Source organism: Pleuronectes platessa, chromosome 22 (assembly GCF_947347685.1).
Source record: "Pleuronectes platessa chromosome 22, fPlePla1.1, whole genome shotgun sequence".
Classification (NCBI taxonomy): Eukaryota; Metazoa; Chordata; class Actinopteri; order Pleuronectiformes; family Pleuronectidae; genus Pleuronectes; species Pleuronectes platessa.
In genome coordinates, this window is record NC_070647.1 from 9,848,233 (window position 1) to 9,873,708 (window position 25,476).

Genomic DNA, 25,476 nt, shown 5'->3' on the forward strand with positions numbered 1-25,476 from the left:
ATCAAGTTAGTAGCAAAGCTTAATTTTTTTCTTAAGGCAAAAAGAATAAGATACATCTGTATATATATATTATCATCAAATAAAATATAGTCTCAGTCACCTATAGAAAACCGGAGTGCAGCTGGTCCAGACAATAGATATATGCCATTTTCTAATTCATTTACTTACTTTATCCAATAAAGGAGGTCAGGGACTAATTCAATTATCCCTGAGCAAATTCTTATTTATGGGGATTGCCTGTCTCAGGAAACAAAATGGCTTTTGGAAAGCTGGAGAAATGCACACTTTCAAGAGTCCCCCCCCCAAAAAAACCCCCAATTAATGTATGAACCATTTGTACTGTATTAAGAGGAGGGCCGGTGGTTGGCAGTATGTCAGCCCTTTCTAACAGCCTTGTCTTGGTTAATTAGTCTCTCTGTATCTCTGGGCCATCTTTTAATTACAAACCAAAAGGCCTCATTAACATCACACAAGAGGAGAGGAGCAGCGGCTGATAGTGAGAGACGGGCTGCCACATTCAGAGCCAAGATCAACAAAGACGACCAGTCAGGCTAATAGTAAGAACGCTGGCCGTGTGAGCGGGAGGTTATCATGTTCTAGATACATAGGGAAGAGGAGGAAGAAGGACTGACATGTGTGAGTTAGGAGAGGGGACCACATAGGCTGAGTCATGATAGCAGTGAAATAAAGAGAGATAGTGTCACTGAGACTCTGGTTTGGGTGTAAAGCATAGGCTTCAGCTGAAATTGGTGTAAAGACTAAATCATCATGAAGGTAGTGCGGAAAATGTGTGAAAAAATGAGCGTGTATGTGGGCCGTGGAATAAAGACTTAGGGGTATAAATTTAGGTCCAAAAGCATGTACATCCTTGGTATTTTTTTGTTTGACTTATTACATCAAAACAGTAATCACCAAAAAGTGCTATTATTTTCCAGCTGTGATAGCGCTCTTAGAATTTTTGGGATCTCTACTGTAATCAAATTCATCTAATTTAATTATTGTTGGTCGTTTCTTGGCACAATCTGTGATCCCATCATCCTGTACATTACTCTGTACGTTAGTAACTGTACTTTGCATCGTAATGCTAATAACAATGCGATGTAAAGTGTTGAGATTACAGGACTTCTTGTCGCTCTGAGATTTGATAGTCTGTTTATGTGTCCTCTTCACATCTGGACCTGGATCCAAATTATGTTATGGGTTTAATACAGCAGTGTTCCTATACGGGCCATTTTGGCTTCATTTCTGGATAGTGGGAGAAGGTGGCGATGCTACGTCCATCTTAATATTCAGTCACGGATCTGGACCCACGAAGGGGCACAAGACAAAACTAGCTATACCCACTTCTTTCTAATGGAGGAGAAACCCAGCCCTAACATTAGCAAGCTAGACCATTAAGCGAGTGGAAGCTAGTTAGCAACCACTTTCGGAGTAAAAGTCTTAACAGCAGGATGAGGGTTAAATTGTTGTAATCAGAGGTCTTAAATCTCTTTGAGTACATAACCAGCACTATGTGGATTTGTATCAACATCTGCACATAAACAGAATATCACATAATGTCAGTAGTCAGTCCCTGATGGTCATGGGAAACACACACTGGAGGATTTAACTTTCTTTTCAACTGCATCAAATAGAAACAGAATCTATTAGTTGAATAATATCATATCATATCTCTCTCTTTTTCCTACCTCTTCTCGGTTTTTCCTGTCTTCCTCCTCCTGCTTCTTCTGCTTCTCCTCCTCATCCAGCACCTTCCTCCTGTCCTCCCTCTTCCTCTTCAGCTCCTCCAGCTCAACCTCGGCCTCCTGCTGCTTCTGCCTCATCCTCTCGAACTCCTCACTCTCTGCATCATCGCGGCGACGCTTCAGCTCCTCCAGCTTGCGCTCCGCTTCCAGGCGAGCGTCGTCGTCATCCTGCTCGTCGTCCACCACGGACACCTCAGTGGAGCGTACACTTCCGCGACTGGGTCGGACGCATTAAACCAAAGATTAGAGCACAGAGGCAGATTACAACAGAGCGAAAACCAGTGCAAGCGGGACACAAGGCTTGTTGACAGACAGGTCAACACCAGACATGTGATACAAACTGAATATTTAAACATGCACTGGAGGATTTGTCTCTTTCATGGACAAGCAAACACACACAGACAATGAATATGCACACTAACCCCAGCAGTAACCTTTGCAGAGTTAAGGCAACAGCTCAGCTGAGGTTTCATTCATTGTTTCAAACGGAGGATTTACTGTAGGTGACCCATGTCAAAAACACACAATACTCTGCTACCCCTCAGTGCTGAACAACAGCTCATTTGATTGAAAAACTGATTCAGAAATGATCTTCAGTTATTCTGCACGATGCCTCAGGGAATACCTGAGTGACAAACAATAAGTGTCAGACTCTAATATCAATAAGTGCCTGCCTGACTAAACTGCCCCAGTTCAGCATAAGCAAAGTTGTGGAGTGCTGAGAAAAACATGTAGAATTCTCCATGATTCCAAACTAAGTTCCAAGCTGCAATAGTAATAATAAGGTGAATTTAAGGGGGATATATTTACTTTAAAATGTTCTTTATTCTGTTTTAATGTTGTGGTATTGATTGTTTTTTTAATGTGTATTTTCTTTGCACTTCTGAGAGTCTTATTTTGGAAAGAAAAGATGATCTTTGTTTGGTAACTTGATCTTTTCAGCTAACCTTTGTGTCGAGAATATTAGGTTACTGCAGAAGGTTTCCACAGCTGGACAAGTGGAGAGAGGCACTGTTCTATCAGGTTACTGCAGAAATTATATATTTTTTAAAACATAACTTTATTGAAACCAGTGCAAATGTGACAGCTACAAAGTATTAAAGAGTTTTTTTGGGGTCCAAACAGGTTAAAAAAATACCCAAAACAAACACTGAATTAGTGATTACTTGATAAATACAACCGCATTATTAAACAGCCTTTGTATGGGAATGATTCCGTCCCAAACTTTTTGATCTTTATAAACGGTTGATCACTATATCCGTGATCACTATAAGCAGTTTACACTGTTTTAACTTAGCATTTTGTACCAGAACCATTGGAAAATCATTGAAAATGCAGAGAATAAATACTGGGGGAAAAGTTTCTTGCATAATGAATACTTGACAATGATCCTCAGCGTGAGAAACAGGTAGTGACTTTGCTTGTGTCGTTGTGTCTCTACCTCAGGGTCCTCTCAGGTTTCCTGTGTTGTTTGGGAGCCTCGTCCTCGTGCAGCCCTCCGTTCTGCTTCCTTTGCTCCTCCCTCTCCTCCCTGGCCCCGCCCCTCTCATTCACCTGTACAGAAACAAAGATAGGGATCGAAAATGCAACTGGTGGATGGGCTGAGTGGGCGGGATCTAGCGTGTGACCTCACAGGATGTAAAAGACAGAGAGCACATCCCCAAACAAAATAACACAGAACATCACATCAAACAGGGTCCACTCCAGAATTACTGCTGACAGCGGATTATCTAACAGGTGATCAACCTGGGAGTGTCTCCAGCAGTGTGTAAGCTCAATGTATACACTGCAGGCCAATAATACGGTATATTATTAACATGTAGCACTGAATAAACTCTTATCCTCCTGATGATGCCATCTAGGATCATCAGGAGGTCTAACAGGTCTTTGTAACTATCTGAGAGGACATGATATAGAAATTCCAACCTGGAAATAACACGTTTTTGTTACGGCACATTTACACCAGCACCGGCCCTTAACGCCAGAAGCTCTTGGATATCGTTTTCTTTTTGAGCTTATATCTTTGTCGGCATCTACTATATGTATGGTAAGAATGTCTATAACAAGTGTACACATAACATGACGTATACACACACACTGATTATTATTAAATAGGCTACGTTTCTCTGCTGAAGTCAGATCTCGGAGTGGACTCAGTGCAATGTGAAGTGTTGCTGCTCTCATAGCTGAGGTGGAAGACATGCAGGAGTGTGACCACTCTGTGGAGCAAAGCATTAACCTTATTAAAAAATCTGACCACACGGCTGCAACCACACTTCATAAAAACCAAAGGCTCAGTCACCACCAGTTTTCAAACGGTGCAGACCACACTGTGATGAAACAAGGTGTCTGGGTAATTTCATTGCTGGCTCTGGAATGAATCACATCAACAAGCCGACTATGTGGCCTTATTAAGGGAATTCTTGCGGTTTAGCCTAAAATTTACCCTTTTTTTTTTAATATCACGTCCCTGAATTATGCATCGAGACAGTGAAGTTACCCAGAGAGAGTTTCTGTGCTGTGCAGGACACCTCTACTGAAATTCTTACCACATTTATGATACCTCATTATCCTCTGAGTGCAGTATCTCAGATACCTCATTGTCCTCTTCAGTATCATTTATTGGTGTCAAAGCCTCATTCTCTGATGAGTTATCTACATTATCATCCTCTGGTACCTCTTCTTCCTCGCCTGACTCTACTGCATCCTCCTCAGCCTCTGAATTCGCTGACATGGCCTGATTTGAAGCCTCACTGACTAATGAATGCGTTTCTTTTTCAGTGTGTTCCTATGACAAAAGGATTATAGTAGTTCTTTGAAAGAAAAGTCCAGTGATCAGCTCAACACTGCGAGTGGCAAAGTCGATAAATCCATGCGCATACCTTGTTTTGAGTTTTAGGCTCTTCAGCTGATTCCTACAGAAATAAAGCATCACATTTCCACGATTTGTGAGCTACAAAAAAACAAACAAATTTCTTAAATAAATAGAGAATGAGCAGATGACTCACCTGTTCCCTCAGGTAAGACCTTCTCGGTTTGTCCTCCACCACTTCCACTTCCTGCTCCTCCTCTTCATCCACACCCTCATCTGCTTCCTCTCCGCCCCCAGGAGCAGCCTCCTCTTCCTCTCTTGGCTCCTCTCGGTGCTTCTCGTCTCTCCTGGAGCTGTACGTGAACGTCTTCTCCTCTTCCTCTTCATTATTATCACGGTAACGACCCCCACGACAGGATGAGGGCCTCTCCTCCCCATCATTGTTTTTCTCCATGGCGACGCTGCCGTTGTCCTCTGTCTCAGCGGGGTCCCCCTGCCTCTGTCTCTCCAGCGCCTCTTTCATGCGCCTCTGCCGTCTCTCCTCGCGTTTGGCCATGCGGTCTAGCAGGGCTTGGTCCTCATCATCCCCACCGCCTCCATAAGAGCTGCTCACAGACACTGTCTCTGTCACACTAGGAGGAGGGGGAGGAAACAAACAATTCACTATGTGGTAAGGAGGAGGAAGTGTTGAGGAAAGAGCAAGAGACGTCAGCTGTGGAAGTGAATGCATTATCAATTATTATGTTACCATGAAGATGAAAAGACCCATAAAAGAAACCACCATACTGCAAACAGAAGATGAGAGTCTTGACCTAGATATATGCTGTTTATACTGGAAGCCCCAAACTACTGGTCGTTGCCCCGAGAGGCTGATTTATTGTCAAACGATAGCTGATGGGCTCCAAACTGAATGGTGGCTGACGGCTCAAAAAAATAAAAATGGTCAAAAAACACGAAATCCCTAGCCAACTTTCTTTGTGGTAAAAATAAATACCTTAAAAGGGAATCAAAGTTTGCAGAGTGGCTGTAAAAATGGCAGCAGACATTTGGCCTAATTGACAAAGCTCCACCATATCTTTGAAATATAAACTAATGGTCAAGACTTAAAATAAATACTGACATTTTCACTTGTATTACAGGTCAATGAATGCAAGTATCTGTCAACTAAGAACAGTCTGTCCGACTGACTGACTCAAACGCAAACTCCAAACTATTGTGACCTAAAAGTCTGGCAAACATTATCCTTACATCTACACAATCAACAATGGCTAGTCAGCACACGATCCTGCCTCAGCATCCTCCTGCACAATCCCCTTGTTGTTTGACCGGCCCAGGATGTACGTAGCTCATAGAGGGGAAACATTCACGACCACAAAGCATCGACTGTGTTGCAAGAGGTCAGAGCAACCCACCATCTCTTCCACTGTCGCCAAGATGATTGATCTCATAGCCTTAAAATTCATAGAAATTGATATTTTGCCCCTTTTGTTCCTATAGGAGTCTCTGATGGATGAACATGAGATCATGTGTTGGTTGTTATATTGACAGCTGGGACTGGGTAGGGAGTGGGGTTCAGCTCTTGAACTTGTTGACTTCAGTATTGTTTCAGGATGCAACGCCTCAGAGTATTACAATATTTGGCCAGCTTAGCAACCATAGCTGGGCTGATTCACTACATGTTAACGCTTTACAGACCATGACCTGTACCAATGGACAAAAATTTAGCCCGACCAAAAGAGGTGGGCTCGGTCCGGCTCAAACCAAACCATAGTTCAGATCCTTTGCAGTGTAGAAACACTTTTTGGGATATTTCAAACTTTTAGCACCAATACCGTAATCATATTGCATCGACAAGATATTAAGGCAATAAACTGGTTCATTCAGTTTCTCCCTTCAAACGATCAGTCTGGCAGCATTTCAACTAACTTAGGGAGCTAATGAAAATGGAGCTGAGCAGTTGGATTCTGACGACACGTTTATTTAAGACAGAGTTTGTGATGCTGTGTGTGTGTCACCTGTGGCTATTGGTCATGACCAGGCTGTCTTGCTGTCCACTGGGCTCCTCGCCGTCCCTGGTCTTCAGCCTCTCCTGGCGTGCCCTGCGCCTTCTCTCGCGAGCCGCCTCTTCTTCGTCATCATCATTCTTTGCCAACCTGAGATGGACAAAACAAGAGAGAGACTGAATCAGGAAACAAAAGAGAGACATTTCTTTTTTTTCTCCCCCAAATTCCAACTTTTAACCTTTCATCTGTTTCTTCCCTACCTCCATTTAGCTTCTCGGTTTGAAACTTCAAAGTGAGCGATTCTTTAAATTGGACTGTAATCATCACAGTGACCAAACCTGGTGGATTTGTCCTGAGCTTTTTCCCCCTTCTCTCCTATCAAGCTGACCTGTCAGCTGTGCAACAACTAATACTTCTTATCGTGGCCTCAGTTTTCACGAGCTGATAAAAACGTAGTCTGGAGAAACAGCTTGGCTGAGGATAAGAGAGAGACACAGAAACTGCTCCTGGCCCACAGTTTCGACTGGTCTGCTTAGTGCTGGAGCACATCAGACTGGGGTGAATAGGTGTGATTTTTGTCATGCAAAACAACCGCTCGCGTTAAAAGTTTATATTTCTACAAGGAATTTAATACCATATTAAATCGAATAATCGCATTCTTCTGGAAGTTAAAACAAATCTCTTGTCAAAACTACTTTTCAGAATTGTGTGCTGATGCCCTAAGAGATCATAGTTCTTGTTTTAATAAAATAGCAGAGCTCCGTTTTGCTGAGATGCACATTTCAACACAAATATCACATTCCCAGTCTAAAGGAGTTATTCAACGTTGTGCAAAATACACAAATTTGCTCTATTGGCAAGACTTAGATGGGAAAATTGACACAGCTCTTATACTGTATATGTGTGCTAAATATGAAGTTACAGCAAAAATGTTGAACTATTCCTTAAAGAGACTAAAGCAAATCTACTCAACAGAGAACAAAGCTGCAGGGAGCCTGGTTTTAAAGATACTGCTTCTGGAATAATGCTAACATGACAGATATGCACAAATTGCACCAGCACCTTAAATATCCACTGACTGCCTGGTAAGTTTAACACTTACAGTATTAGTTCTTCTTTCTCCACTAATATATCTTGCCTAAAAAAACTAAAACGAAATCCAACCAGCCATGCAGTGGATTACATGTCTTTTTATAATTGTGTATTAAGTAAAGGGTGCGGCTGCATGTATTCATCAACACGACTCCATTGTTCAGGATTTAGTTAGCTAAAGAGCTACTGTGTATTTATGTGCTTAAAGTTGATTGAGAGCAACATGTTCAGACCGTTCTCTGGGGCCACTCCAAAGTCGTTCAAGAAGTATTAAGTGATGTAGAAGGAGACAGGTTGAGGGAAAGAGGCAACACCCAAAAAGAAAAGTATACTTGATACTATACTACATATTTAAGTGTGATGAAACCCGAGACAGAAATGTTCTTGTATTCCAAAGTGTTGAATCAGTTCCCGAACTGCTTTTCCTCGCCACCTGACATCCACGAACTCGGCTCCATGCTTCATCTGTGTTCGCCCCAGCCGACCTTTACACCCAAGGCTGACCACATGCCTTGCTACCTAACATCACAGCGCAGCCCTTTGAGGTCGGCCGGTGAAGCGTGCTATTGCATGTTAATTGCAACATGTGTGGTGAGCCGAGCTAAAGCTGCTTGGATTTATGTGAGGTTTTACAGCTTGTGAACAACAGTTTCCCCTCTTCCTCTCCCTTCCCCTCATATCGTCCCCCCATCAGCCTCCCGTTTCTTTTTTTCTTTCTCTCACATGAGGGATGTTGTCATAACAGAACGAATGAATCAGTCAACGCCCAGGCCGGACCTACGGGACAGTGACATCAGTGACGTAACGCAATAATGTACATGTGTGCATGAGTAAGTGCTTGGTTCAGATAAGTCGGAATCTTTGAGAATATTTGACTTAGTATAAACACCGGCAACATTTAGATTTTAGAGTCATCAATTCAGGAAAGTGAGAATCTACAGTATCTGAAGTTTCTCAAAGGCTGCACCTCTTGATAATGTTGAGAGGATATCTAGAGTTAGGTGCTTGTCTGAAAGCAGTTTTATTCAACTTTCTATCCATAAGTTAAAGAGTAAGTAATTGTTTCACCTAAAAACTACTGCAGTAGTTTTCTTCATAAATCCCTTTTATATTCCATCAACTTCAAATGACTTTCCCTGCAGTAGAAACAACATTAACCCACATTTAAAATGCCACAGTGATGTGTTGTTTCAGTTGGGGGAAAAAAATAGAAAGTTGCGAAACAACTGCCTTAACTCCCAAAGGACCGCAGCGTCCCAGAAACAGCAGCAAATGTCATGAGAAAGAGAAAAGTGACAACAGCCAAATATGGAACCAAAAAAAATCTTGGTAGCTGTGACGACGACAATCTCAGGGTTAAAGACTCCTCAGTAGGAGGGAAGAACAAACTCCTAAAAGCTGAATTAGCATTCCTGTCAATCAAAGCTTTGGCTGGAGACGCATACACAACCAAAGCCCCCGGTTTAATATCCCTCTCCTAACCTAGGCCCCAAACTCTATCAGCATACTGACAAAAAAATATGGGGAGAGGTGGGAGAGAGGAGGGGGAGGGAGAGGAACAGAAAGAGCGAATGAAATGGAAAAGTGAGGATAAAGAGGAGAAGTAAGAAATGAAAGACAGGGAAGGAAAAGGAGTGCACGATAATGGAAAAAGGAGTAATCTGCAGATTTTATCGCAGACAACACCTTTTCCTGTACAGAATGATGTGTAGCTACAGTTTGAAACTGCGGGTATTTGTTTCTGCCTGTATAAAGTAAGTAAAAGACAAATTTTCCCCAGTTGGCCAAGTACAGCAATAGCTAAGATGGACCCGACACACTTAGTTTTGCATGTGCAAGCTGATACAGCTGCAGAGGAAATTAAAAGTTTTCTTACACATGCATAAATTCCTCATTCTCTTCAGTCGCCACATGCTGCTGTTAAGCCACATGGGTGTTAATGATTAAGGCAGTATTCTGCATTTACAAGAAGACCATCTGCATAGAAAGAACAGGCACACAAAACATCACCATCATTGAGCCTATTAGAGAGGAAATATGTCCAAATATTTTCTTTACAGCAAAATATCTCAGAAATGTCAGTGAAAACAATTTGGGAGAAGCCCATGAGAAAAGACTTCTTCACCCCTCCCCTGCGAGCGAAGAGACGAGAGAGAGGGGAGGAAAAAAGTTTAAAAAAAAGATGAAGATAGAAGGAGAGAGAGAAAAGAAAAGCTGCTGTGAACAGGGGGAGGGGGGGAGAAAGAAGGGGAAAGAGGGTGGGGGCCTGCGCTGTCAGAAATGCTGACCCATTCCCACGCTGGTCTCTCTGGACTGTTTCCCTTCCTACCGCGGGCCCGAAGAACCACATCGTACCCCGTCTGTCTCCCCCCCCCCCCCCCCCCCCCGCCCTGTTCTCTGCTGGGCCGCCTCCAAGAAAACACAATGTGAGCGCTGAGCGAATTCCCCCAGACTGCATTTATTCTTATTCACAGATGAATGAAGCAGTAAGTAAACTACGGTAAGTAAAATCAGTCTTTCAATATCTGCAAGAATAGCTTAAATCCTCTCCAAGCCCATGTGGTAAATGTAAAGTTGGCATACGTGGAGAAACCTCTCCCTCCAGATCTCTATCTCTCTATCTATATCTCCCTGTCTCCTCCTGTCAAATCCAAAGGGTTTACGATGCACGAATGGGTCATGTTTGGAACGTTCCATTCACTCAGGGCGGGGGATTCGCTCGGCATGGCTCATTCATGGAGGATGGGTGTTATTTCCTCAGCCCTTCCTGGTCTGGAGAGGACGCAGAGGGAGAAATGGATAGAGAGAGGGAGAGGAGATGAGATCGAGAACAAGATGTGGGAAATGAGACAGATGGTGAAGGGAAAGAATATGACATGTCAAAAGGAAGGAACAGGGAGAGGATGAGAGAGGGGGAAAAGGTGAAAGTAAAAGATGAGGAAAGGATGTGGCAGCAGAGAAGCAAGTTTTTTAAAATCACTAAAAACCACCAGTAGAAGTTTTCGGTTTTTATGTGTGGTAAGGGGGAAACACAACACACAACAGGAAGTTTTCTGCCAATGTTGCAGTATTTACACTTTTTCAAACTTGTCTGAGATTTCCGATCACTTGCATCACTTGCAATTTAAGATCACTTGCATCTTGCACGATGCAAAGTAAAAAAATATATCACTGTTGCACGTTGTTCCCGAGCAGTTAAAAACTATAAGTACAGAAACGTTCATGGCTATTAACGCATCAACGCCTTGAAGTTCAATGATCTTCACAACATGGTGTCGGAAAAGGTACGTGTCAGCATCAAGACTGACAAAATAAGTTAGGGCATATACTCTGATGTCATGTTCCTATAGCTGCACATCAGACAAAAGCCAGAAATTTGGGGAAATAAGCTTATTCCCCTTCTAGGTGGGACTAAGATGAGGAGACCTAAGTCACTCTTATTTCGGCATGACAAATATAAAAAGCCTGCAGCTGTTTACCTTAGCTCAGAATAAGACTGTGAACAGGCCTTTGTGCCTATAAAGAATACAGTATCATCGATATATGAACAATGTGTAAGTATTCTGTTGCAGCCAAGTCTGGGACAAGCACAAGTGTTCTTGCTCCTTTTTAAAGAGAGTATCAACAGCTTATTTCTTTTAAAGTAAATTATACGATCCATCACTGTAACAGAAGACATTTTTTGGCTGACATAAATACCCTTTGGTCAGTGAATTGACTGGGAAAATTCCCCATCCATGTGCTCACTTTGGAAAAAAAGATGGGAAAAAAGAAAGACATTCCCATGTCAGTGAGTGTGTGTTTCAGTGAACAGAAACATACTAAAGCACTGATGAGCAGCACGTACTGGGTAATTGAAGAACATGAGTGTGAGAAACCTTAGTAGAGCAGGAAAAGGTCTGTGTGACTTTAAAAAATACAACTATCAGGGATATTGAGGCCAATTGCGCACCTCAATGTCAATGGTAACTTTCTTACAACAATAACTGACAGTGATGTGAGACAGAAAACCAGACACATGCACACACGCACACACACACATGCACACACACACCCACAGACACTTGAAAAGTGAAGGGAGCTTGTCAAGCCATCATCACCTGGTGCTGATCCAGACACACATGCACACTAATGTGAATATCCGCAAGCTTAACTGCATGCACACGCTCATCCAAAGTCCAAAGCACATGCACAGCCCACACAGACATGAGCATAGTCTCACAGACTGAGACACAAAAACAACTCACAAAAAAAAAGACAGAAAAACACAGACACAGGTTTGTGCAGCTATTCGTGTTAGGATTTGGCATCGATTTACATTAATTGTGGATAGTGTAACCAAAACCGTATACCCTCACTTTCACCAGAACCTCGGACACTTTATTTAGTTTCATTAGGACCGAGCCGTGGTCCCCATGAGGTCTACTGGTCCTGACAAGGTCAGTGTTTATGCCCAGCTCCTGAAGAAATAACAAAAAGGAGACAGACACAGATGAATGCACGCACGCGCACACACACAAAGACAATCTCAGTGTCCCAGCATGTAGGAAACAGCTCATGGAGACCTGGCCAGTAAACACTTATAATAGCCAGGAATTTGGCATTCCTGCAGCAGTTATTATATGGGCCCACACTCTCCCTGCGCTCTCTGGCTTCTCACAGCCTGTTCAGTGATGGTTGAATGGAAGCCGGCCATTGATACGACATGTGGTTTTGACTAGTCTGACCAAGAGGGGCATGTCAGTATTGATTGTCTCAATATATTGGCAGAAAGGGAAACAATGTCGAGATGCAATCTTTTGTCAATAGCATCAGCAGCAAGTCGCCTGCCAGCTGACATTATTGCTGCTCTGACCAAATAAACATGAGCAAACTCCTGCCAAGCTTAAAATGTAAACGTCGAAGATGCTCACAAATCAAAACTCTTGTTTGTTCATTGGTCCATTTTGTCTATCAGTCGGTCAGGCCTCATATCGAATCTTCTTAGTCTACATCTTCTGCCAAATTCCATCTTCTCCATGTACATAAACATTCCAAAACTGCATAAATAATTGTAGCAGCAGGGGGTTCATGAGGGTTGTATGAAGGAAATGTAACAACAGCATTACCGTCCACTACAATCAGCTATTTAAAGTGCGTCTGGGATATAAGTCTGAAAAGTTAAAAATAGATAAAAACTACAATATGCCAAGAAGAAGAACATTGCATAACTGGTACGGATATTTTTAATTGACTGGTTCTTGCTTTTCAATGGTTCTGGGAAGTTGTCTCATGGTGCAAAAGGCTTTAGCTCGAAGCTATGGTTATGCTTGACTGGTTGGTCATTGTGCACTTGAAATGAGACGTCAACGCGATGCCTTTCCCCTTCTTACTCGCTCTTAGGTTACGGTCACTCTGTGCAGTATCTTCTCCTGAACAAGAGGTGTTGCTGCTAAGAAAAATGTGACAACACTGCCATAAAAAAGGTAAAGAAGAAGAAGAAACACTAAGATAACAGATTTGGCACAGGCCTTATTTCGTCCAGGAGCAACACTTTGGGCTTGAGCGTACTTCTTTGCATTTACCAGTCATTGATTTTTTTTTTTTTCATAGTTCCGTGCAGAACACCACGTCCCTCCATGTTGGGTTAGACATACTATTTTTTATTAACCACACATCCAATAAGGATTAGTCAGACCAATACTCCACTCCCTACAGCCTGAGCTCTTCGCAACTATTCAGGACCTTTCAGCTCATTGTTTTAGGTTTGTCAGCCCAAAAATGCTGTTATCATCAATAACTTTTCCAGGCTCTACCCGGAAGCTGTTTTCAGCGACAAGGCTTTGTTAAACCCACAGTGCACTCCCTGCTTGGCATCCAAACGACAGACGGACAAAGTCAATGAACATCACAAAACCTTTAGAAGCTCAAGAGCTAGATATTATCTCTAGAGTTGGTGGTGAACAAAAAGGAGAACAACTATTTGCCAGGTTTCCTGAAACATGACACCAAATTAATGAATATGCTGCTGCTAGATGTGTAAATAAGCAACTGTTACAAAATATGACATGAACAAGGGGACCAAAATGTCATGTTACATGTCGACAATGATTGAGCGTTAATATCAGAAATATGGACATACTGGCTCTATTCTCTTTCTTTTTATCATTCTTACCAACAGTTTTCAGTAAGTTAAATTTGTCTGTAAAGACAATGTTGTACATTTGAAATAATTCTATGAATAAAGAATGGGTTAACCTGAATCCTGAATCATTACCAAGCATACCTCCATTATTAGAGACAAATGTATATGAAAAATGCTATATAATATTAGGGAAAGGGCTTTTTCTTTGTGTCCTAAAAAATGATTATCATCTAGGAATTCAGCAGTGATCTGACTTTAATTTCATCAGCGATGAAGTAACTGTCTGTAATAAAACACTTCTCACAAGATGCATCAAAAAGGCGAGTGACCTTGGTCAGTATCTGACTCCACATCAACCTCATTCTTAATTGCAAGGGCTGCACCGTGGATGAAGAGGCTTTTGTGAAAAGGCCCAATAAAAAAGCCTCCTTGGCACCATATGTATCAAGTTCCCACATAAAAACCCCTCCCTTTTTTGGTACTATTTTTGATTACCGTACTTGGCGTGTTACCACTCAATTTACTGAAATGAACTTTAGTTTAATCAATTTCTTCCATTGAATCCAAAGGGGTTCACAAAGCCCCGGTATCTGGGAGAGAAAATTGGAAAGAGGGAGGGAGGGCATGATTGAACATTCCCACTTAAAGGTCATCACATTGCTTATCAGATTTCTTATCAGGCCTTTTTTTCTTCCCTTCAGAGTTTATTATTTGCTGAGCGATTTCTTTAAAGACCGAGAGGAGGGAGCAAGCTATTAAAGCTAGCTGCCCATTTTTCCACCTTGGCAAGAACTTCAGAGGAGGTACGCTGTGAACTGACATCCAGAGCTTCATTACACAACCTCGGCCGCACGATTATAAATGACAGTTACTTCGCCCCCTCTGGACAGCCGAACCTTTGTGGCTCCAGCTACAAATAAGGCCACTGTGGAGGGCTCACTGTTTAAACACTTTCTGCTTTGCAAGAAATCCCGGAGCACGCATCTGTAGACATAAGTGAAAGACAACTAAATGGGTCTTACCTTTCGGCTTCCAGGCGCATCTCTTCCCGCTTCTGCCTCCTCAGCTCCCGGCGCTGCTCAAAGTCCATTTCCTCCATGATTGTGCCCTGTGGGATGACATCATCGAACACAAACACATGTTAATTTACTCAATTTCAGGAGGCTGGACAGTTTTTAGAGGGCAGGCATACTGGTTAACCAGTCATATAAAAACCTGTTTTTTTCCCGGTTAACAGATATCTTTAAAAATGTCGATAGATACAAAATATTTATGGTCGGCATTTTCACAGCCATGTTGATTTAAAGTATATACATCAAGTAATTACCTCTCTATGTATTATTTCTATTGGTAGATTGGTGGACTGCTTCAAATATACAAATGCAATCAAGCATTGTCAATTTTTACTTTGACCTCATTAAAATCATCTGTTTACTTCACTGTTTACTGATTATATTGTTTGCTGTCATATTAAACAGCAGTTTCCCTTATTTGTTACCAGGCCACCAGTGTCACCAAACCAACCATGGTTGAAATCCAAAGAATAACCGACTACACATGGTACTGCCCAGAGGTGTGTAGGTATATCTCTTAATGAACAGTCCTAAATAAGGTGACCAAAACTGTCTGGAATGAATGCCAATAAACTTTGTTGGAAAAATGAAAGAAAGAAGAGACAGACAAAAGAGAGGAAGGAGAAGCCAAGACAGGATGTTAACTCAATCAGTTAAGAACAGCTCTCACTAAAAATATCACGCTAGGGTACGTGACTGGCTATGCTGTGAGGACAGAGACCACCCAGGAGCTGCTGAGGCTCCCATCATACATCTACGATCACAGCTAAACCACCGGCAGCATCCACTGTACACAGGAGCTGAGCAAACACACACAGGCCACAAGCTGAGCAGAGGAAGGTAAAAGACAAAGCAGGGTGACACCTTGCTGAATAAAAAGACAGAACTGAACTAAGTCATGTTTCACTACTCAACACTTTGTTGTGATACACTTGAAGAAGAAAGCAGAGGCAGAAAACAGGATGCTTAAAGGTGCTGTAGGACAAATGTGTAACAAAGAAGTGAGAGTGGCTGCCATACCTTGAATTTTCCTTTACACAATGTCTTCCCCTTCACACCATACCAGCTGCCTACAATGTCTTCTCCAAGCAGAGACACAAAGCAACAACTTCTAGTAGTCGTCTCCAACAGTCCAGCCTCAGCTGACGAAAAAAGGCAAATACTTGTTCCTTGCCCTCCCTGCAAGTCGTCCCTCCCTCCATCCCTCAGTCACCTCCTTCCTTTTTTCCCTCACTCCCTCCCCCCTCGGTCCCGTCTCTCTTTCTCCCCCTATCTCTGCCGCTAACTTTTCCTGTGTTGTTTATCGACATGTCAGAGCTTGGCTAAACTCTGTACCAGGACATGACTCGACTCCTGAGCCCAGTTTCCTGTGTGTAATAAGCATGTTTACTGTCTGGATTCCCCCCTCATAGGGGAGAGGCCAAAGTGTTAATCTTTATGCAAAGACATGCATACGTGTGCATGCACCCATAGGTGTGCATGTATTCCCGCTTGTACTACAGAGGACACACAGGTCTGTACACATGGGCAGGAAACACACACAGGAGGGAAATGCGACAAGGAAGCATGACTCCGAGGGATCCTGCTAACCCTCGCCCTCCCCACCGCATCTTCTCACCCAGTCTCCTCCCCCCATGCACCCGTACAGAAAACACAGGCTTGCCTCCCCCTGCTATTACACTGTAAAATACAGCAAGAGCGGGGGAGAAGATATTTTAAATACCACAAAAATCCACTCTGTGGTTAGATGCGTGCTCAGTCTCATTGGTGAAACTGGCGAGCTTGGAGTGGTTGGTGGTGGATGATGAGGGTGGCAACTGCCCCATGGATCTGGGGCTTTTCATAAAACCCTAATTAAGACAAAACGAGAGCAGTAACGACAACCGACGAGGCCTCCAAACATCATCAGTCTAATCACACACTTCCGAGAACCGGCGACGCCAAGGGAGACAAAGTTATTAGTAATGCAAGCACAGCGGCATATAAATGTAGAGTTATTGTTGCAGATAATGCAGGATTTATGCGGCTGAGAGGGCTAATCTTTCATTTGCTGTTTAACTTTACACAAAAGTTTGTTATAGCTCACTTTAAAGACCCATTATTTACACTTAGAGAATGATCACAAAGTAAATTAAAATAAAAGGTTTGTCAACAAAATAATCACTTGATCATATATATTCAAGGTTTTATGTGAATAATAACCCTAAAATAATTACGTTTTCAAACAGATTTATGATGTTGGAAAAGAGCTGAATGCAGCATAGCCACATTGTCTCGTCTCAACACGGGGCAGCGCCATACAGAGCAGCAGCAGAAAAGACCCTCGGTAAGATGTACTACCGAACTGTACGTCGGGGGCGGGACCACCCACACTTTGCAAAAGCGAACAGAGTCAGAATGAAGAGAAAGACAGCATTCCATAAAGTTGAGCAAGCTCGAGTCACAGGTTTGTAACATTTTCAGACTTTTTTACAAGGTCGGCCTGTCTTAGCCTGTCCACTGCACCCTCTTCTTCCTCACTTTGCTTCATTTGCCCAGTCACTCCATCATTTATCTCCATCCGACAAACTTCTTTCTTACACAGTCTCGCTCTTATTTTCCTCCCCTCCCACTGTTTCTCTTTCCCCGTCTGCCCAACCTTCCACAGCGGCTATAATGACACATTTACCAGTCAAATTACTACCTGTCGAGACTGCCAGACCCTGGCACCGAACCCAGTGTCTAAGTGCCTGCCACTAAAAAAGCCCTAAAAGCCAAGTTGATATTATCCTGGGATTAAACCACCTTATAATGCCACTATCTTCCCACAGAGACTTGAATTAAAAGCAGCAAAACACAAGGACTTTATCAGCCAAATGAGTCAGAGAGTAGATTAAGCAGAAGTCTGGGAGTTGGGCTGAGGAGCAGGTATGAGCCAGCAGTGCATCTATTTTTGGCTTTGGTGAAATGTTCCTTACGGTGGCTTAGCATTCTGTGAGAATGCTGCAGCTCGTTGGTCAGATTTGTTACAGTGATAGTGTGAGCTGCGATCGCCTCACAGCCTTTAGACAAACACATTAATCTCTACATTATGGCTACAGAGCTATGCGAGGAATGCTCCTATGAAACCTCTGATTTTAGCTGAGGCGACTTGAAAGGGCCTCCAAATTACTCATTCACAAGGCCAGTTATAATAAGCTCCTCTTGAATCGTGTCTGCAGTGACTCTTTGGTTTTTGAGTAAAATGCATTCATGCTAAGATAAACAAGTAAAAAATTGATTGTGTTTGCCAGCTGTTAGGTAAATAATAGGAACAATGGTGACTTGTTACATCTGTTCATGGCTGAATTACTCACAAGTCACATAAGCAGTTTTCAGACATGACCTGCGGGTAAAATTGGAAGAATTGTCTAGAGAGTTTACCCACAGTTGCCTTTCACACATGCCCAACACAGCAGGAGGTTCTCTGCACAGACATGTTCACAACGGCATCATTATTCAGGAAAGAGGTGGAGCCGCTGGGTGCAGCTGGCAGAGGCAGGAAGTGACGAACAAACTCCGCTGCAGAGATCACGTGATGAACACTGGTGTCAGCTCTTATCACCAGTTACTCTCTTGACATATTTTTCTGTGTCTTTTATGTGTTGCTATTTCAAAGAGATATTTTTTTCCGCAACCGTCACATTTTAGGAGCACCATCAACCCCCCCCCCCCACTCGCTCTCGGTGAATCCAGTGAGGATCCCCTGTTGTGTTCTCACATTGACTTCTCCTGGATTCCTAAGGACTTTATACTAGGAGGGATGATCCCGAGGAAAAATAAATTGGGCATATTTAAAAGACTGATATCTACGTAATTTTGCGGAAAATATAGGTCTTGGCAGAGGTATGTTTTCGGCTGTGTGCCATTCTAGTTAGCAATGGGTTTACAGAGCAAGCAAATAAAAGCACAACACTGTCTGTTGCTCTCCTCTTGGTTTCCAGGGGAACACACTGTTAGTCTAGAGCTCAGAGGAAAGGTTAAACATCCAGCAGCTATGTACTTGCAGCTGTGCAGGTGTCCAGGTGAAGAGAAGTATCCCAGTAATCTGGAATGTGAAAGCACCACTGGCACAATGGCTGGATTTCAAAGCGTTTACATCAAGGGAAGTGAATATTTTGCCCACCTGTGGTTGGTATGTTGAAGACCTCATGAGCCTCTTCCACTCTTTTACCAAACAGTAATAGAAATAGAGGTGCTATCGTGAAATATGTTGTGACAAGATAACGTATAAATATCTCTGAGATAATATAGAAATGGCTGTATTCGGAAGCCTAAAATAAGACTGTGGAGAACATGTGAAAAGAAAGTTTTAACAAGGTACAGGATTTCAGTATTTTGCCATAAGCTCTATTCACCTCTTATATATTATATGTAACCCAGACAAAAAATTTAGGTCGGGAAATACAATTCCCCCTCTAGGCACATTTGAGGCTTATACGGTGACAGCAGGATTGCCTCTCTTCAAATGCTTTCATAGGTCAGTCGGCGAGCATGATTCACCCGTCATTCACATAGAAATAATTACCACAAATCTTCTCTGTCTGAATCTGACATCTTTTTTTTTTCAAGAAAAAATATTTTCTGAGAAACACCTTACGTTTACATTCTCGAACAATGCATTGTGTGTGTCCTTAAGGGCTGAATACATTTCCTTCCTCCAAAGCATTTGCAAGGCTCAATGTTTGTGTTGTTTGCATCCATGTTTCATGTATCTATATTTCTATAACCTTTCAATGTCAAATCTAGGAGACTGGAAACCAGGGAGGGAGACATTAATGTGAATTGTGCAGTGGACATGTGAGCAAATCTCCCTTGAGTTCAATCATCACAACATTCCTCCATAGGACAACCTACAGCAAGTTGACCATTTATGGGAGTGCGGGATGTTAACTTCAGAGGAGTTGGACACACATTTTGTACACACACACTAAATGAGAGGTAAAGGAGACTCACTCCTGTGGGAAAAGAGATAGAGGCCGAGGTATATTTCTTCTATCTAAGCAAAGATAGATGGGCAATGTGTTTTGGCAAAGTAAGAACCATCATTTTATGATTATTTTATCACACAGATAAAGCTTGTGCAGTAAAGCAGGGAGGAACAGAGGAATGAAGAGAGAGAGATACTGCATGCCTGTAGGTAGCACACATTAACAGCTGTTTTGGCAGAGGCTCTGGGGACAGTTTGCGTTGGGTAAACCTTACGTTTTCTGCGGGGGTAAAGAGTCTCCTGAGAGTAGGCTGACAGGGCGTTTAAATTTATATGTTCAGACTGTGTGTGGGGGTGTGCACATCATTAGAAATGCTATTCAACAAACAGGATTCACATTTTTAAATGTGTGTTTTTATGTAAATGTACATTTGGATGTGTTAACGACTTTACTTGAAGATTGCAAGCTCTTCTTTGTGTCGGAATGCAAGTGCATACTTTCACAACTCTAATACTGCATATATGCAAGACCACAGCTCGTACTAAATGTGTGTTTATGGTACGGTAAATGTGTGTACATGTGTGATAGCCATCACCAACTGTGTTTGGAGAGCTGGCCTTGTGGTTGTGGGTTTCTGTGCTATGTGTCTCCAGGCCTCGGCAGCATTAACACGTTTACAGGCCCAGGTTGCACAGCGGCCGTGGATGAGCATTCATAAATTCACTAGAGGTTTTTAGCCGAACAAGGTCAAGAGTTTCTCTCTTCCTTCCCATCTTTGCTTGTCCCTCGCTCAGCTTCATCTCTCATCTCTAGTCACTTTCTCTGCCTGCCTTTCAGAGCCTGACTGATTATTATAAAAATTGACCACCACCATGCACTTTTTAATTAAACATTTTTAAAAATCAATTATTCAACCTGTTCATATCTTTCTGATCGCAAAATTCAACTAAAAGTTGCGTCTTCTAATAGAACAAAGGTCCTGTCAATCTTACCACTGCAAGAAACGCTAAGAAAATTGTAAACAGAGGCAAGTCACATTGAGGAGGAACAAACAATATACACCAACCAATGAAGAAAGAATTTGATAAAAGGTTTTGAATTTAGCAAAATAGGTTGGAAAATGAAGCAGCAAATATTCTTTCCATGAAGTAAATCCTAAATCATACAGTTTACTTGTCTTTCTCTTTCACCCTTTTCTAACAGATTTTTTTCCTTCTTTGACCACAATGCAGCAGCATAGCCAACAGCTGCACGCTATGTGTTCAGCTACAATCTGAAGAGAGACGGGATTGCTTGGCTATGACCAACACTTAGTGCTGGGTTTGAATTTTATAGGATTTAGCCGTATCCAAGCAGCCAAGCTTCTTTCTGCATTTGTCTGAGTCTGCATCTGCATGCCGCAGGGTGAATATCAACCACAATGGCCTCTGTTGTCAAAGCCCCGGTCTTCAGCTGCAACTATATATTCTGGGCAAGATATGAGGAGGCCAACTGCATCAGAGCACGACTCAATCTCAATACCATCTGCTTTCCACTAACACTCCCCCCAAAACAAATTTCTAAAAGTGTGACTTCAGCTCGAATGAGGGAAATTTCACCGAGCATGAGCAGACGGTATTCATAGGCAAACCTGAGATGCTAATACCACTGCGACAATTGATATGCAGTGGGATAATGTGCCAACAGTTTTGAGGTTTAGGAAAAAAAGTGGGCTTGGAACCTTGAATGCCTCAGATGCATTGTCATTAGTGACTTAAGATGTGCCGATCATACACACACACACCCTTAAATTGCCCTCTGACTCTATCAGATACAAAAAAAACACAGGCCAGGGGAAATTTCCCATCAATTTAGGGAAAGACCTGAAGGTTAAAGATGCTAAGTTTCCATTTGGTGGAGAATAAGGAGTCTCCTGCATTCCCAGACAATGGTTCACATTCCGTAACATCTCTGTGTGCTGTGTGAATCATACACAGAGACAGACAGACTGAGTTTATCTGTTCACACACTCAAACGCAGCAAAGGAAATCTGAATGGAATACCTCAGAAGTATTATTTTGTAAAGGGTGCTAGCAGGCTAGAGTCTGCACTGCTGGGTTAACAAACCACTGAATTCATCACATAGTCAGTGACTGAACCGATCACATGTGCAATCAAACTAATAATTAATTCACCAGCAATTATCAGAATCTAAACTGTGCAACACAAAATGTTTTGAAAAGTGTTTTAATTGTACATGATTCTCTTTAATGATTTAGAACTAAATGAACAACAATCACAGATACAGATGGCCCACCCGAGTTCTGCTTTTGTAGTTAAAGCTGAAATCTGGGAATGCGACATCACTAAAATACATCCAACAGAGGGAGCATGTACACAGGTTAGCGAAAATTATTTGAAGGTAAAACAAAGGTTCATCCCTATAAGGGCAACTTATCCCTGAATTCATTGTACACCGGTGACAAAGCTTACAAGTTAATTATGCGTGTGACTGAGCTGCAGTAAGTGTAGCTGCTAAAAGAAGCTAATGATGCGACAGTTAGGGCGGGGCAAGATGGTGAGGCAAATACAAAATCCTCCATTAACCGAGCCATTTCATTTGAGTTTGGCCTTTGCGGTTCTCGAAAGGATGCAATTGGTAAAAGCTATAGACTTGCTTTAAAGACCCTCTTCCTGATTCAGCATGGGCCCGTTATACTACGCTGTATTATTAGCAGCGTATTTAGGGAGCTCTCAGGTTAACCTTGAAATAAATTGGATTGTTAAAGACCTGTTTAGTTGTTTGAATCCTCGAGTTTCTTGTTGAGTTGGACTTTGTTGTAGAAATATCAATTAGCCTTTTAATTTGATCTTTTTGAGAACTGCGTGCAGCTACAACCCCTCTAAAGAATGCCATGCCAATAAATACTTAAAAATATCTTTTAAACTGACAAACCAACTTTTAGGAAGTAGGCTGTAGCTTAATACTTTCTAAACTCTTATGTTGCTCCGATAGAAACAAATGACTCACTATGATGCATATTTGAATCCTTTGTTTTATTTTCCACTGTCAGTGAGATAGCCCTACTATACTTTGAGCACGCTGTCATCTGTTGTATATTTAGACTATGACTCACTTTTCTTTTAATATTTTTCTCCTCCCCTGGTCCCGCACATGGATGGGAACTTCAAAATTGAGGCTGCGCTACATCTGTGGGTATTATGACCTTTCTCTTCGGTGGAGCGAAAGCTGCAAACACCTGCGCTTCACCAGCAAGAGCCCCCCTTCAGGCTGAGCGTGTGTTTATGTGTCCTTAAACCTCACGCCTGAAGTGAAGTCACACTTAAATTGCAAGAAAAACATTACCCTAACATGCCATATCCATCATCTGAAGCTCACAGGTTTCTGACAGGCAGCTTTTTAGCACCATTTACACTGCAAACATATCTTCTTAAATTTCACTTTTGCAGAGATATGAATAAATCCAGCTTCAGCTACTTTCAAAATCTCACTTAAGGCCTTTCACAGTTCACCACTGGGAGAAGAGGATACATTCTTATTTGCCAGCTGCTGATCCAATTTACAGAATTAAAAAAGGAACCAGAAGGAGTTAATGCAGCAGTTGGCTGAAGAAGACGACAGCTATAAAACACTGTCTTACTTTTAAACATTGGTTTTAAGAGGGATATTTGCATTAGGAGTTGGATTCCTACCACATAATAATCATAAATAAAACTGTTAAAGGGAAAACTGCTTTGTGAGAGAGCAGCAAGAGCCAGTACAATTCCACTCCAGTCTTAAACTTTTAAAAGGCTTGTGTCCCTTTTTAAAAGTTCAGATGCTATAGCCACAGTCAGGCAGAATTGGAGAAAAGGCATTCCAAAAAGTACAAATCCCACACAAAATAGGGATGTTTGTACGGCATCAAAAGGCTACTGCTCCCTGGCGGTGCTCCATATGACCAAATATGGAAGGAAAAAATGCTGCCTTTTCCCGTAACCAAACTGGGAAAAAAGAGAAAAAAAAGGAGGAAGGTTTTCTTGCATGCTGTGTACACAGTGAGATAGAGCTCTCACACTCACTACACAGTGGCCAGAGAGCTGGCTCCCTCTCAAAACAGCATGACTGATGGTGATGGTGGACCTGTCGTGACATCTCAGTGAACACCGTTGGACGAGCACACACATGCACATACAATGCACCCACCTACACGATCCACGAGCCGTGAAAGAGAGGCACATCGATCTCTGCGCTGCGCTGACATTTCATTTTTAAACACACAAAAGCTTTCTTCACTTTCGCATATGAGCTCTATACAAAAGTCTCGGCAACGTACTCTGTATCAGAGCCCTCTGGAAGGGAACATTCCTCTTGGTGAAAAAGCAGCCGTCTCAAACACCACAGTCCTCTGCTTAAGTTAGAAACAGTTTGTTTATCCAGCCCCCCTCGCTATATGGAGCGGCTCTGACATTCTCCTGCCACTGCAGCACTGCAAAAAAACGTTTCTGTGTGGGTGTGTCATATCACAGGAAACAAAATATAGCACCAAAGCGATAAATAGCATGACTGTACAAAACTGTCGAGCTGAACATGTCACTGAACATGTTAAAGTATCAGTTTTACATTTTAAACAGTTTTAACATTTATGCTACGCTTGGTAACGGAAACAAACTAAAACAATAAAACTGATTCTCATGTTTAGTGATAATGCAATGATAAACACTATTTGTTGAGAAATGATTCAAGTTATTAGCTTAGCTTACCTTAAAGACAGTAATCCTAGTTATGCTCAAAGGCCAAAAAAATACACACACACACAGCTTAATTAGTTTTCTTCAATGACGCAACAATAAAAAACAGCAACCTGTGGTTTAACGTGGGTTGTACTTTGTTTACGCTAAATTAAGCTACTTAGCTATGTGAAGGTAAATTAAGCAACAGCTAGCCTAACTCTGCCTGGAGGTAAAAGGAAAAAAAAGTATGGTTTTACAAAGTTCTTTGTCTCCTTCTTCCCAGTTTTTTTTAAAGCTAAATTAAGCTAATTACCGAAGTGTCGAAAAGTCAAACAACCTGTTGATGGGTCGCCTCTAAAGAACTCCCCTAAAAACACAGCATTGAGTTATGTTGAGTAAGCAAGGACAACATCACCCAGTCTCTGCGGTCGCATCTTTTAAGACTATTAAACAGGATTGTAAATAAGTAATGACAGACAGCTGCTGCATGAAGCCACGGACCAAACAGCTCATAGCAATCTCAATGCACTGAGAAAAACAACTCATCTTCATACCGGGTAATTCAATGATCTCTGAGACCTTTTGCAGCATTAGTAGAATTATTCTCTCGTTCTAGGCTAAAACCACAATTTCTAGACTGAACACACGAACATGTGACAACCCCTGCCTCATCCTTCTCTTGTTCCATTTCCAGGGGAAGAGCAGTCTCCTCTTGTTCCTTAAGGACAAACCCGTCTTGACACCTGCCTTCTGTCAGCGTAAATGAGGCCTGGGCAGGAGTCTGTGTCTCCTCAACAGGACATTAATCTGCTACTAGAGAGCTGACCAGGGAGACTATAGTGGAACCAGAGTGCTGATATATGACGGGTTTTAGTCTAAGCACTGCTACTGCCGACACTGCAGCGAGGGAACACTTTATCCAGGTGATGGCAACGGAGCGGAATCGAATGGAAAAGGGTAAAAAC

The 25,476-nt window shown here is 42.2% G+C and overlaps 1 protein-coding gene across 5 annotated transcripts in view; it reads right to left on the reverse strand.

Moving 5' to 3' along the window:
* The window catches only part of cald1a (caldesmon 1a), a 51,690-nt gene that overhangs the window by 12,004 nt on the left and 14,210 nt on the right, over window positions 1-25,476 (reverse strand). For 2 of the 5 annotated variants that reach the window (XR_008333792.1, XM_053414569.1), the window contains exons 1-7: window positions 15,870-16,026; window positions 14,799-14,884; window positions 6,573-6,710; window positions 4,754-5,189; window positions 4,628-4,660; window positions 3,187-3,299; window positions 1,689-1,962 (exon numbers count right to left, since the gene is read on the reverse strand). Coding sequence is in view for 4 of the 5 variants with exons in the window: in XM_053414569.1 (XP_053270544.1) it covers window positions 1,689-1,962; window positions 3,187-3,299; window positions 4,628-4,660; window positions 4,754-5,189; window positions 6,573-6,710; window positions 14,799-14,875 (1,071 nt within the window). In the remaining variant the exon portion in view is untranslated. Of the gene's footprint in view, window positions 1-1,688; window positions 1,963-3,186; window positions 3,300-4,627; window positions 4,661-4,753; window positions 5,190-6,572; window positions 6,711-14,798; window positions 14,885-15,869; window positions 16,027-24,114; window positions 24,140-25,476 lie in introns of those variants that run through there. The other 3 variants (XM_053414571.1, XM_053414570.1, XM_053414572.1) reach the window with 3 other exon arrangements.